The sequence below is a fragment of the Amaranthus tricolor genome, chromosome 8, assembly GCF_026212465.1.
Source record: "Amaranthus tricolor cultivar Red isolate AtriRed21 chromosome 8, ASM2621246v1, whole genome shotgun sequence".
Classification (NCBI taxonomy): Eukaryota; Viridiplantae; Streptophyta; class Magnoliopsida; order Caryophyllales; family Amaranthaceae; genus Amaranthus; species Amaranthus tricolor.
In genome coordinates, this window is record NC_080054.1 from 30,222,549 (window position 1) to 30,232,998 (window position 10,450).

At 27.2% G+C, this 10,450-nt stretch overlaps 1 protein-coding gene across 1 annotated transcript; it reads left to right on the forward strand.

Moving 5' to 3' along the window:
• Positions 1 to 8,141: 8,141 nt before the first annotated feature.
• LOC130820589 (NAC domain-containing protein 83-like) lies at positions 8,142 to 9,964 on the forward strand. Its single transcript, XM_057686019.1, has 3 exons — positions 8,142 to 8,667; positions 8,802 to 9,121; positions 9,455 to 9,964. The coding sequence occupies exons 1-3, from the start codon at positions 8,487 to 8,489 to the stop codon at positions 9,800 to 9,802; spliced, it is 849 nt and encodes a 282-aa protein (XP_057542002.1). The 5' UTR covers positions 8,142 to 8,486; the 3' UTR covers positions 9,803 to 9,964.
• The last annotated feature ends 486 nt before the right edge of the window (positions 9,965 to 10,450 follow it).

Below are 10,450 nucleotides of genomic sequence, written 5' to 3' on the forward strand. Positions count from 1 at the left end.
GCAACTAAATAAGTAGGAGAAGTTTGTCCACTTATAATTATAATAAAAGTTCACAAATTCTAAAATAAGACAGTTTTATAGTGAAAATATCTAACCTAATGTACAATTATGATATCACTTATATCATTTACAATTTTAAAGTGTATTTATAACAGTTTTAAGTGATCACTTATAATCTTAAATTAATCAATTAGAAAAATAAATTAATTGTATGAGCTCGTCTCATAATAAAACGATCACATATAACACTTGTTGTGGAAAATTTATTACTAAAATCAATTAATACTTTCAGATGTTATTGCTCAAGCTTGTAAATCGGTATACTACTATCTTATATATCTCCTATATGGGACAACTTTCATATAAGTACAATGAGCACTTCAACACTATTTTTTGTACAAGCTCATCAATAAATTCAAAAAACTACCCATATTTTTAAGGACGTTCTTGATTATAGGTAAAGTAAATATTTATTCAGGGCTTAAAGTTAAAAATGACCCTAATACTTATTGAAGTTGACATTTAAAAATTTATAATTTATAGTTGGTTCATTTATCGATTAAGAAGTATATGACACATCTATATTTATAATTTATAATGATAATTACAATAGTTCGTCTTTGTTATTTTTTCAAACACTCATTTAAGTTCGAAATCGACCCTTCATAAAGATGGTCTATTTCTTTCATTTATTGCCTAGAACCCATAAAATACTAAAAACAATATTGCACATTCTCAAATCTCAAACTCTTAAAAAGCGAGTACCCAATTATAAACATCACTTGAAAGATTAGGAAACTACGAAGCAATGATCTTTATCCAGATTACACTTCTTATGTTTCTTTAAAATTGCAAATTCAAAGGGATCGTGTCAATTTAATTTGTCCTTTTTAACTTAAAACATTTCAATTTTAAATAGTAATACACTATCTTTAATTTCATTCAAAGAGTTTATGTATTTTCTCCCATGTTTAATCTTATTTATACAAATTAATAGACCTCGTCAATTTCTTAATATTTGTTCAATAAATTAGTGTTTGAATCAATTAATGAGGTACTTATATTATATCATCTACGTTTAGTTAGACCAAAATGGGCAACTTCAAGTTCAAACAATATGTTCCAATAATGAAGTCCTTTTCGATGATTGAAGGGAACAGAAAGGCAGAATATGGAGAATCGTTGGATTTCCCTTCTTTACACGGAACCAATACCACCTTGAGTTTTTTTTTTTTTTTTTTGTCAATTTTTGAGGCTTTCCTTTTAACTAAATTCTCATCACTCTCCATTTGGCCCCACGAAAAGATTTTTTTAAAAAAATTGAGTTAATAATATATTTCACGAGAAATTAATCTTTTTTAAATATTAAAATATCTATTTTTATTGAACTATTTAATCTAAATATATAGCATGTCTCACAATGAGATTGATCTCATGCAAAAATTTATGATAGTAATATTTAAATTCTATGATTTTTTTTCAAAAAAAGTTTAATATTGCTTATCAAATTTTTTCATCAAAATTTTCAACCATGTAGTGCATCATTTTTTCTTGAACATACATACATCACTCAATGATATTCTTAATAATTAGAATATTAAGAAAAATGAAAGTGGTGCACCAAAAACATTTGCACTATATATGATGTGGATAAGTTTCTTAACTTACGTTTAAGCTGAGGTGACCCCCAAATAAAACGTCTTAGATTATCAATAATTAATGCACGTTTTCGCTTAACTATTTCTTTTGATTACTTCTTGATTATTTTTTACTTAAAGAATAGAATTGTTTAATTTGATATATACAAGTTAATTAATGTCCATACAATATAACATATTCTAAATTATGAATATAATTATATAAATCACCTTTATTATTAGAAAATTAATTTTTGATTGGCATCTGAAATTAACTTAGCTTTCACTAATTTTCAATTATTGTTTGGTGTGGTTGATTGAGTTCACAAATATTGGAATAGTTACAATAAACTATATTTTTTTAATAAATATGGGATAAATTAATTTTGAGAGATGTAGAAAATCCAATATCCTAGTTTAACTATAGTCTATAAAATTTAGGATCGTGTTTGCCAAATTATCTAACTTTTCTTATACACAAATGTAAATAATTTATCTTTTTAATTCAATTGTAAATTAAACCACTAAGGTCCTAACAACACTGCTAATATATAATTGAAAAAAATATAAAATTTTAAAATTTTTTCTTTACACATTACTCATATTATTATTGATTGATTTACTTATTTACTTCATCTGTTGTCTTGATTTTGCTACAAAATATACTAAATGCTTTCAATTTAATTTCTGTAATATAGTAAAATTAAAAGGACGAAAAAATACTTTTGGGACGTGAAAAGAAAAAAAAAGTTTGAAAAGGTAGAAAAAGTCAACGGAAATCGTTGTAAAGTTTTAGGAAGGGTTATGTTGGTCATTTAGAAAAAGAAGGGAAATTGGTATCCCATCCAAATTGGTGAGACAACAAAATCGGAGGAAATCTTGAAATGGGGCATCACCTTGAAGGAGTCACTTGAAATGGGGCATCACCTTGAAGGAGTCATTTTTGTCGCTTAGCCTCTCAATCCGACGTGCTTGCCTGTCGTTTTGATGCCACACTCTTTTCTCTTTCAACTACACCTCCCTTCATTTCCTCATGATGATGACCATTTTGCCCTTCGTTTAAAAGAAAATAAATTTTTAATTTTTTAAATTTTATTCTTCGTGCATGCATATAACTATATAAGATTGTCGTCTATATTTTTTTATTTAATTAGTCTCAGTATTTATCTTGTTTTGTCTTATCTTGCTTTTTGTCGTTCTTATGAGTTATGATGTATTTTGTTTTCGTTTGTACGTTTGTTTTGAGTCAAAGTTCTCACTGACTGTATTCTCTTTATTTTGTTTGATAAGGGTATGATTTTTGTCATCTTTCATCTCTTCTTTATTATTGCCTTTATGCAAAATATACTAAGCAGGATAATATGCTGATGAGTAAGAAAATTACTACAAGAAAAAGATGATGGAGAGTTAATCCTTTCATTAGGTGGTGAGAATTAAGATTTGAGAAGAAAATCCGTCACAAGAATATTAGAGAAAATATTCAACCACTAAACCAACTTATAATGTAAATTTTTGTAAAAAAAAATGTGCTTATTATTTAAAACATATAATCCTATTTTCTTCAAAAATTAGAAGTAATTAAGTTTTCCTCCACTATTTCATCCCTATTATCTTCGAAGTGTCTCCATCCAACAAAAAATTATTCCATAGAAAATATAGTAGTTTTTTTAGAAAAATACTATCCTAAATTTTACTTTTCATCAAATCAAAATGCTCGAATATAATAAATTTCATACTCTCATTTGCCCTAATTATTTTACTTTTTTCCTAAATTAAGGATAAGATCAAAATAATAAGGGTGGGGAAGATAATCCAACTGCTTAGTCGCTTTCAAAAGAAAAGGGCCCCTTTCTCTTAACGCCTATTTTTCACTCTTCCTTTATCAATATGAATTTCAGGTTAGATAACAGGGGAATATAATGTTTATTATCATCTAGTTAGTATATCCCGCTTATTCAAATTAAGTTCGGATTCTGAGAAGAAATAAAAGACGATAAATCATATTCATAAAGTATGATAAGAGTTTCAGACTCTGAGAAAAAATAAAAGACGACAAGTCATATTCATAAAGTATGATAGTTTAATGAGTTCTTTGCTATATAATATTATGATGTTAAAATGTTACTTTCTATCATTTTATTCTTTTGAATTTACTATAATGTGATTTAATTTATACCCAAACTCCATTTATTTGAGAGGAAAGGAAAATATAATTGAAAATCAGATTCTTCCTTGCATTTTCTTCCCATTTCTATAACTAATTAATAATTATGCAACTTCAATCAACCACATATCATATCTTTGGAATACAATAATATATTTATAATTGATCTCTCCATCTCAATTCAATTTGAATTCTTATTTTCCTTCCAAATACTCAAACTCTTGACCTTTTAACTAGTTTTTATCATTGTTATCTTAAATTATCTATATAAGAATAAGTATGAAAAATATAAATTAAAAAAAATTAAATTTTAGTGTTTTAAAATCTAAAAATCTCAACTTTAAGATACTTCTATTATTTAAAATTCCCAACTTTTGAAAGCATCTAATTTTAAAGTAAACTAATCATTTATATTCATACGATTTAGAAACAACACGTACAAGATATCGTGTTGAATATACGTATAATATAAGCTAATAATTATACATAAATAATATGGCAGTTGAAGTAACAAATACTTATCATGTGAAGAATCGAATCTTAGCTTAATTGGAGAATTGGTATTACTTTTTTGAAAAAATTTTTAGTTTAATTTTCATATAATATTTATTTTCATTTCCCTTCGCACATCTCATAATTAAAAAAAAACACTTATCACATCACGAACAACCTAAGTTTTCTTTCTCCCACAAAATTGGACTAAATCGGCGTGTACAAACTATAACATTTTTACCAAATTTGACAATAAATAACATAAAGTAAAAAGGAAAGATTTCCTTTAAAATCCATCAATGATTCTTAATAGCCTTTTTTTTTTCCAAAACAAAAAGAATGATATACTAAGCAAATCAAAGTGATGCAACCCCATTAAGAGGTCCAACGTTCATATGATTATAGATGCACCAAGAAAAGCATTGCTACATGATCTTTTTTAAGGCGTAGGAGTAGATGGTGAAGTTTTGCACATGTAACAAATCATAGCATGATTTTGTGAACTACTCCTTTCCTTTTATTTAAGTGTAAAATTAAAGGGAGTAATATTATAGACTATGACATTAGGTGACTTCAGGCTTACCACCACACATCCAGCATTTTTCTTATATGCCCCCCAAATACAAAAAAACTCTTATACAATTGTTTTTTTTTTTTTTTTTTTTTTTTTTTTTTTTTATGTTTCTTGGAACCAATATTCCTTCAATTTCAAAGAATAAAAATAAAATTTGATATCATAAAACTTTGATATTATGAAGCTTGACCATCAAAATTCTAATAAAAAAATCTATTTGTAAATAGTGTAAAAATCATAAGTACTTAAAGAAAAAATATTTAATCACTGATTCATCTCATAATTTTTTCTGTGTGAAACTAGAGAGTATTATTTTGTTTACTCGGAGGCATTTCAGTAATCGTGGGACCTCATAAAAAATTTAAAATGTGAAACTTAAAGTTATAAAACAAATTCAGATTCCAATATTTTCAACAAGTCGTTAAAAATTATGATAAAAATTAAAATAAATCAAGTTTTCAAAGTTTATACTCCTATTTTTTTTACAATGACATGTATACATTCGCTCCATTTTTTATGTTCCATTTACTTTTGCATGCATTCAATACGTTAATTTAATCTTTCAAATTTTTTATTGCACATAATCAAAAATTATAAAAAGTTAAACGAATAGTTAATATGGTAATGACTTTTAAACCTATCAAAAAACTATTTCTTCTGTTTCAAAAAACTTTCACCTTTTAACTGTTCACACAGTTTAATGCATTAATTAAATCTTTTAATATATTAAATTATGTATAATAAAAGTTATAAAAATTTGATATTAATAATTTTTGCAAAAAAGATTCAATTTCACTATGTTTTAACATATAGATTAAACAATAATCACAAAATAAAAATAATAAATAAATAGTACATTAAATATTAATTAAACTAAAAAATAATAAAAAACTAATCAAATTAAAGATATTATCTCAAAAAGACCGATCTGCAAAAATTTTTGTGGCATTATATTGTAATGTATAGCAAGCAATAAAAAAACGGAAGAAGCATCATTTATCAAAATAAAAAAGCTAGTGGTAATTAAGAATGGAATGAATAGATGCATAGATTTTCCGACATATCGCTTTCACTCAAGTTGATACGAGGCGTGAAGAAGAGGGAAAAGGGCAATTAGGGAATTCTAATGCCAGCAACCCCTTAAAAATAGTAATGCAATGCCACAAATACACAACATTTGACAATTTGTGGGTTTTTATTATGCTTTTGTTTTTTTGTTTGGTTAAAAAATCAAAAAAATATTTGATATGTGGTTTTTATTTTTTAATATAATTTTTTCTAATAAATAACTTACAGTAGATAGATAGTTTTTCAGTAAAATTTCATAAAAATTAATTTATTAAATAATATTTTCAGTTAATTAAACCCACTAACAATTTCATCTGATAATTTTAACTAACAATTATTTATCAAACAATATTTAAATAAATTTGAAAATGTCTTTGTAACAAGGTTGAAAGTAAGATTCGCTCTTGCTTAACTATATGTCTATACATTATTCAGTCTTGTACTTCATAAAATGATCACATAATTTATAATAATGACTTGCTCTACTACACGATTACTAAATGTTTTAAGAAAATTTGTCTAAAATAGAAACAACTTTACCGTGTCTTTATGGACATTATAGATTTTCATATCTATTTAATTATTTTTATTATTAACATAAAATCAATCAAAATCTAATATGATTTAGATTTTCTAGATTCTTATTCTTATTAAGATTTCTAAGAGTTATAACTTATATGTAAACCCCTCTTAGACTTTTAAATTTGAAGTTTTTTATTCTTCTCTCCTCACATCATACATATCGATAAAATAAATTTTTCTTAATATTAGTGGAAAAAATATGGAAACCACAATTATTATAAAAATATTTTTATAAATTTAATGGAAAACATATAGTGACTATAACCAATATAAAAATATTAAAAATAAAATTAAGGGAAGATATGTGAAAACTATAATCCATAAGCATAATTAAAATATTAAAATAAAACAGGATTAATTTTGTACAAAATTTGTCATATAAATTAAATAGAAAGAACAACAAATAAAACAAGTTAAAATAACAAATGAGAACAACTTTGAAAAATAAAAGAAGTATGAGTTATATTTCATTGGCCTTTGGCTTTATAATTTACTTTTTCTTTAATAAATAATCAATAATTAATTTTTCAAAATATTTCAATAATAACCAAGAGACTTAAATAACTAGGTGAGCAGTTCACCAATGAGTCAATACTTTGGTCTCTTAATTAATGGTAAAAAAGAACATTAGAACAAGTGAAAGAGATAAAAGTGTTTCCCAATGTTGCTTGCTGTTACTTCAACCATAAAACAGTGGTTAATTATGTGAGCTGGATTTTGCCCTTTTCCCCTAAACCTAAAAGAGATTGTCTGTAGAACAGGCAATTGGTAAACTGCTAAATTATTTGTTGTGTTAATCTTTCTTTCTTGTATTATAATACAAGATGCAAACATGATCGGTTTCGTCTCAACTGAACCAACACCTTTTGTTGTACATTATTTTAATCTTCTCGTCAAACAAATAAAATACATTAGTGTGTGTTCGGCACATATTTTTAATTTTGCTTTTAATTAATTTTTGTCTTTTGATGTTTCATTGATTGGTTTGTTAAAGAGCCGGAAAAATTAAATATTTATTTGATTATAAGGTATGCTAAGAAAAAGAAAAGATTAAATGAGAATCAAATTCAAAATCTTATTTGAAAAAAACGCAATATTTGCTTTAACTATATACAACTTAAATATTTTTAACAACTTTTAAGTCACATGAAATCTGATTTTTAATCCAAAATAAATAATACTCTAAGTAGTTCTTTCATTAACTTTTAACTTCTTGATTTATATTTTCTTTAATAAACAACCAACGGTCAAACACTAATTTCTATCAAATACTCCATATTAGTTGAATAAAACAGTGACAATTGACATAACAACTAGCAAATAAACCAATACTTTCAACGAATCAAACTATCCAACAACTCCAACCAATAACTTAGTTAAATTTAACTCCAAAATCACTTGGTTAATCAAAATTAAGTATTATTCCACCAAATTCAATCCAACCAGACCCGAAAGAATCAAATTCAAATATTATACCCAAAATCCATTTTAAAGGAAACTTCTATTTCCGACCAACAACCATTTGTCAAACTATAAAATACTTGTAGTAAATACACAAAGGATTCCCAATAGAAGTAGTATTTCTTCTTTCTTATTATAAATATTAATTTAAATTAATAAAATAGTTAACGTCAAAGGCTAAAGAGGTTGAGTCTGGTTTACGCCAAAACCCTTTTCCATATTCTAAAATTTGGTCTCAATCTCTCTCTTTCAACCTCAAAATCTCCATTACTATAAAGAACCAACCCTTTCCCATCTCTCTCTTCAAACCTCAAACACTTTCATCCTCTCTTTTCCCTCCTTTTCTGCTTCTTCTTCTCTCTTTCTCTAACTATAGGGACTAAGCTAGGCAGTACTCAACATGTGTTTCTAGGAACTTGTTCCCTCAATAAACAAACAGGTTTCTCTACATATACTGTTTTTCCTGTTTCTAGAGAAGAGCCATTGTTGAACAGAAAAAAACAAAAGAATGGAAAAGATGAATTTTGTGAAGAATGGAGTGTTAAGATTACCTCCTGGGTTTAGGTTTCATCCCACTGATGAAGAATTAGTGGTGCAGTATTTGAAGCGCAAGGTTTTTGCTTGTCCTTTACCTGCTTCTATCATCCCTGAAGTTGATGTTTGCAAAGCTGATCCCTGGGATTTGCCTGGTAAACATTATAAACCCATCATTTTATTCTGCATTTTTAAATCTTTTGTGTTTTCCATGGTGGGTTTTGAATTTGGGTTTTGGGTTCAATTTTTTTTGGGGAAAAAACGGTGTTGAGAAGTTTTAAATTTGCAGGGGAAACAGGGCAGGAGAGGTATTTTTTCAGCACAAAAGAGGCAAAATACCCAAATGGGAATAGATCAAACAGGGCAACAAATTCAGGGTACTGGAAAGCTACAGGCAAAGATAAGCCAATTTTTGGTGGTGCTAGAAGTAATCTAACCAATCAGCCTATTATTGTTGGTATGAAGAAAACTCTGGTTTTCTACAGAGGAAAACCTCCTCATGGCTCAAGAACTGATTGGATTATGCATGAGTATCGCCTCGTTAATACTAATCAACCTCAAATCAATTCACAAACCCTTAATTCTCCTCTCAACAAGAACTTAAGTCAGGTAAACCTTAATTCATGTACTTAAGAGGTGTTCATTAGATTTATTTCGGGTTGGTTTAAAAGCTGGTTTTGTGTAAACATTGATTTTTACATACTTTTTAAATTTATTTCGAGGTTGGGTCTAACTCGAGTTTAATTAAAAGGTCCGGTAAATATCAAATCTGTTTTGAACCCTTCTACCTTAGTCTATTTGGATTGTAAATTAATTATAAGCAAATTATTAGTGGGTTTTTTGGGTTATGATAATGTCCCCACATTTTAAGCACACACATTATTAAACAAATGCATTCACCTTTCCTGCTATTGATTTGACTTTTTACTTTTGTTATTGCAGAAAACAGGGAATTGGGTATTATGCAGAATTTTCCTCAAGAAAAGGAACAATGCAGCTACCAAGAATGATCATGAAGAAGAGGGGATAATTTGTGAGGAAGATAATATGAAAATTAGTAACACAAAACTTGAAAAGCCAATTTTTTATGATTTTCTATCAAAAGAAACTAAAAGAAGTGCAGCAGCAGACTTGAACTTGCCTGCTCCTTGCTCGTCCTCTTCAGGATCAAGTGCCGTCACAGACGAAGACCATCATCACCACCACAAACACCACGAATCATCGTACGAAACCGACGAAAGCAGCAGTAGCAGCTGTGATAGTATTGCATTTCTTAGAAGAGAACTTTAACCCATCACAATTAGCTTAATTAATTATGTACTTAAGTTTACAAGTAACAAATTAGTATTAGTCCAAATAACCGATGTTAAGTTGTTTAGTGTTTTTTCTGTCCTCAAATGTTCAACAAGGAAGAATTAAAATCTACAAAGAGGGAGAATTTAATGGTTCTAAGCTAAGCATTTAGTGGTGATTGGCAAATTTCACAAGCGTTTGCACTCACAAAATTAAGAGACGGTTTCACATTTACTTCCTCAATCTTTTTCTTTATGAGAATTCCTTATTACCACAAATGTCAAGATAGGTCCGATAACTCGATATTTATCCGACATTGTAATCGAATTTGACTTGACCTGGTTTTAAAATGAATTTAAAATAATATAAAAATTAATGTGGTCTCAAAACCTGATTTTGAACTGACTCGAAACATGTGACACAAAATCAATCCGATAGTCTGAATGAATACTTGTACTTATGATCAAGGACGAGAAAAATAATTAATTCTTTTTGTAGGTGGTGAAAATTAAATTGTTGTTTCACCGTGTTATCCAAAATTTAGAAAAGTATGTAAAACTTAAAATTTAATTGTCCAGTTTTAATATATAAGTTTAATAAAGTAATTCTACTATTACAAATTGATTTTATGATAAATTTCTTTGC

Coding starts and splice junctions, on each gene's coding strand:
- LOC130820589 (XM_057686019.1), top strand. CDS start 8,487: ATGGAAAAGATGAATTTTGTGAAGAATGGAGTGTTAAGATTACCTCCT. Junction 8,668..8,801: donor TGATCCCTGGGATTTGCCTG/GTAAACATTATA, acceptor TTAAATTTGCAG/GGGAAACAGGGCAGGAGAGG. Junction 9,122..9,454: donor TCAACAAGAACTTAAGTCAG/GTAAACCTTAAT, acceptor TTGTTATTGCAG/AAAACAGGGAATTGGGTATT.